Source organism: Dendrobates tinctorius, unplaced genomic scaffold (genome assembly GCF_039654945.1).
Source record: "Dendrobates tinctorius isolate UK_male_01 unplaced genomic scaffold, ASM3965494v1 ptg000108l, whole genome shotgun sequence".
Classification (NCBI taxonomy): domain Eukaryota; kingdom Metazoa; phylum Chordata; class Amphibia; order Anura; family Dendrobatidae; genus Dendrobates; species Dendrobates tinctorius.
The window spans coordinates 11,360,001-11,364,433 of record NW_027361776.1 but is presented as its reverse complement, the minus strand read 5'-3'; the positions used below and the strand labels follow the sequence as shown (position 1 = coordinate 11,364,433).

Sequence of the window (4,433 nt, the reverse complement as noted above, 5' to 3'; positions counted from 1 at the left end):
ATTTGGCCTTGCAGACACCCTCTTAACGATTCTGACTCTTTTACCCAGTGGCAACCTTTCTCCAGCTCTAATTGATACACCTGGACCTGGATGTTTATAGACTCCCAGCCTGCTACTGGGAGTTGCCATTGATATTTCCATTTCCCCCTGTTGAGGCTTGGAGCTATAGCAGTCAATTATTTTCCTCTTTGGTGTTGCTGGAGGACATCTGTGTTGCAACTCTGAGTCTACTCAAGACAAGTGTTCCCCTTTTTTGTCTATCCTAGCTGTCTTTAGTGGTAGTGGGGATTGACTATCATTCCCTAAGTAGGGTTTATCACCAGAGTCAGGCAGGTAATAGGTTCCTGCTGGGCGATAGATCCAGAACCTATATACAGTTGTGTCCAAAAGTATTTAAGAACAAAACCGTTGGCACAACCCTGAGAATTGTGGGTGGTGCCCAAGTAGGATCCCAATCCGTAAACTAAATATATATAAACTTGGCACACACCAAAGGTTTCTGATGCAGAAAGGTGATTTTTAATTATACAACAGTACATACATACACAGACGTTTCGGTCTAGGACCTTCATCAATGTACTGTGAAATATAAATGAAAATAATACAATAAAAAAGAAAGTATATACAACAATATATGGGTTTTCTAGGTAAATACTTTTGAAAAAATGCTGAGACATCAATCACATTTTCGCACATAATAGATATTGGCAGAGAGTAATAAATAATCATGAAGAACAAGATCAACGTAGAAAAGAAAAGAACACACATACCGATATATTGTACTGTGAGATTCTTAGTGACTGGGCTTTGTGAGATAGACCTGGGAGAGGATAAAGGTGCTATAATAGCCAATATAACTTAGTGAGTGATGAGATGGTTTGTGTTACCTAAGTTACATACCAATCCTGTGAGGAGGCACATGAAGCCGTCCCACTGCTGAAGGCAAAGAATAGCACTAAAGTAATACTACAGTGACGTGACATGAAGTCACAAAATCTGTCTATAAGAGGCATAAAACTCTTACCGTAGTGGTTTGTGGAGTGTGGACGCAGTATCCACCGCGAATCCCAAGTGCTGCAAAGTGTGAGAGTGGCAGGGTTATATAACCCTGTGAATTACGAGCCCTGGTTGGGGGCGCGCCACCGGAAGTCAGTGGGCGTGTATTAGACACGTCACCATAAGCTCTGGACGCCGAGAGAGACATGGAGGGGGCGTGTCAGCAGGGAGCACTGGGAGTGTACTGCTGCCTGTCAGGCTGGCTTGTAGGGCAGAGCGGTGGACATTAGTGAGCTATCCTGAGTTAACTACTGCAGCGCCGATATCATAGGTGCCAGTGGTGAAGATAGTGGCTATTCAGTGCTTTGAGGGTGACGATTCAAACAATCACAGTTGTTGGTTCTGTAAATGAGACACAATTAGATTAGTATCCATGACATTCAATGTACAGTGGCATTCAAGAGTACATTATTTATAGCATTAACCCAGTAATGACATTGTAGAGGAAAAAAAGGGGGGGGGGGAGGGGGTAAACATATCAGATGGTATCAGACATTATACTTGTAAGAAGGCCTGTGAGTCATAGTCTTTATTTAACCCCTTGGGTGTCAGGGTATTGAGTTCGTGAATCCAATAAGCCTCTCTCCTTTTTAATATGTTAATGCGGTTGCCTCCTCTGCGTGAGGTGTGAACCTGCTCAATGACTTGAAATTTTAATTGAGCAATGGTGTGGCCCGCAGTGATGAAATGATATGGGATGGGGAGAAGCATATTCTTGCACCTAATCGTAGACTTATGCTTGGATATGCGGTCTCTGATGTGTTGTGTGGTTTCCCCTACATAGAGTAAACCACACGGACATTTGATAATGTATACTACAAACGAGCTGTCGCAGGTGTAATATTCACGGATATTAAATTTTTTACCGGTATGGGGATGGTAGAAGAAATTACCTTTCTGTACGTTATTACATTGTGTGCATTGCAGGCAGGGGAAAGTGCCGAATTTAGGATTTGATAGAAAACGTTGTTGCTTTTTAAGAGGGCCAGGGGAGCCAATATCTGCTTTAATCAGAGTGTCACGGACATTCCGTGGTCTCCTAAAACACGGTAAAAAGGGTACTCTAAATGCCTCTACGTTCGGGTGAGCCGTAGATAGAAGATGCCAATGACGTCTAATGCTGGAATGAATACGATAAGCAAAGGGATGGTAGTCATGAACGAAAGAAATGCGATTGGCGGTCTTAGATTCCCTTGGGGGGGAAAGGTCCACATCATTTAACACACTCGTTGGATATCCCCTCTCAAGGAATTTTGTGCGCATTTCATCCATGCGTATTTTTTGAACCCCTGTGTTAGACACAATCCTCTGAACCCTTTTGAATTGTGACTTGGGGATCGCGTTTTTCATTTTAGTAGGATGGAAGCTTTCATAATGAAGCAAACTGTTGCGATCAGTGGGTTTCCTATAGAGGTCAGTGGATAGGTGTCCCGAATCATCCTTCATGACTACCGTATCAAGGAAATTGACTTGTTCAAGGTGATAGGTCATGGTGAAGCTCAGTCCAGGCCAGGCTGTTTGTAACATGGAGAAGAAGGATTGTAGTGTATCTAGTGATCCCCCCCAGATACAGAAGATATCGTCGATATATCTCTTCCACACTAACGCATGAGTGCGGAAGAGACAGTCACGATATATGATGTGATCCTCCAAATGGGCCACGTAGCAATTTGCATACGGAGGTGCGGTGTTCGAGCCCATCGCAGTCCCCCTCGTCTGCAAATAATATGTGTCTTCAAAAAGAAAAAAATTCCTGGTTAAAATGATGGACAATAATTCACAGCATAGGTTGGTTTGTTCAGGATGGAATTTGGATAGTTCCAGAAGTCTCCGCACTGACTGAATACCCTGTATGTGGGGAATGGATGTATATAGATCTTTTACATCAAAAGTGACAAGAATGGCATCTTTGGGGACATGGTCCAGAGTACGGATAACATCCAAAAAGGCCCCTGTATCAAGTAGAAAGGAGGGTGTCTGTTTGATGAGAGGTGTAAGAATTTTCTCTAGATATTTGGAGATGGGAGAGAAAATTGACTCCGTAGAGGCCACGATAGGTCTTCCTGGTGGGTTATCTAAGTTTTTATGTACTTTAGGCAGTATATAAAAAACCGGTGTAATGGGGAATCTTTTGGTTAGAAAATCACAAGTTTTGTTATCTAGGACTCCGCTCAAATTATATTTAGATAAGGTAGTTTGAATAATGTGTTTTATTTCGTTGGTGGGATCCCTCTCAAGTGGTAGATAAACCGAGGTGTCACTCAATTGGCGATGAACCTCACCCAAATACATTGTTTTGTCAAGGACAACAATGGCTCCCCCCTTATCTGCTGGTTTGATAATAATGTCTTTGTCATCCTGTAAGGTTTTAAGAGCTTGTTGATCAAGTGCAGTAAGGTTGGATGGGAAATGCATACGCCCTTTATGGATGTCATCCCGCAGATTTTGGAAAGTGTTATCAATAAAAGAGATGAATGTCTCTAGGGCATGTGAGCCTGTGGGAGGTCTGAAGTTGCTTTTATTCCTCAGTCCTAGGCTATCTGAGGATAGCAAGAGAGGGTGTGGTGGTATAGTACTATTGTTGGTGCCAATAGCATTGGAGAAGTGTAATTTCAGCCTTAGTGATCTATAGAACCTCTGAAGGTCCATGTCAAGATTAAAGGTATTGTACCTATAACTTGGGCAGAAGGAAAGGCCTTTTTGTAAAACCCGGTATTCTGCTATACCTAAACTTTTGGAAGAGATATTGATTACCAACGGGTCATTACCTGCGAGCGAGTGATACGACCGGAGTCCATGTTTCTGTGTGGGTCTCTCCCCCCTGCGGGTCCTCTTCTTTTCATGGATCTGCGTCTCTGGCCTAAAAAACGACTGTATGAGGCCTGTTTGTCGTGATCCGATCCCGAAGACGAGATGTCCGTGGTGGATCTGTAATGGGAGTAGGCATTGAAGTTCCCGGAGTTGTAAGATTCTCGCCATTTGTAGACTCTATTCTGTTCGTAATCTTCTGTGTCACGGGCAAACTTATTCCTCTTTCTGGTCTCGGTGTCTCGTCGGTGTTGATCGATGACACCGTTGATCTTGGTCTTCAAATTATTGAAGTCTTCAGTGCTGATGGAAGATGAGAGCTGGGTTTCTATGTTAGAGATTTCCTCTTTGCACTTTGCAATCCCTAGATGTAGATGCTCTAACGTGAGGGTCATAAGGTCAAAGGAACATTTGTTAATTATTTGTTCAAATTTAGAACAGAAATCACTTGAATCGCTGAAGAGGGTGGGACGTAGGGGAACCCGTAAACCTCTAGGTATCCTCTGAACTTTAAGGTATTCAGTGAGGGTAACACAGTGTAGCTCCAAATTGGTGCACCGCCTGAGTGT

At 43.0% G+C, this 4,433-nt stretch overlaps 1 protein-coding gene across 1 annotated transcript in view; it reads right to left on the bottom strand.

Annotated features, from left to right (window-relative positions):
* Positions 1-423: 423 nt before the first annotated feature.
* Positions 424-4,433, bottom strand: part of LOC141100803 (uncharacterized) — a 5,251-nt gene continuing 1,241 nt past the window's right edge. Inside the window, exons 1-2 of the mRNA XM_073589481.1 lie at positions 3,825-4,433; positions 424-1,398 (exon numbers count right to left, since the gene is read on the bottom strand). The exon at positions 3,825-4,433 is cut by the window's right edge and continues 1,241 nt beyond it. Coding sequence (XP_073445582.1) covers positions 1,384-1,398; positions 3,825-4,433 — 624 coding nt within the window. The 3' untranslated portion in view covers positions 424-1,383. The remainder of the gene's footprint in view (positions 1,399-3,824) is intronic.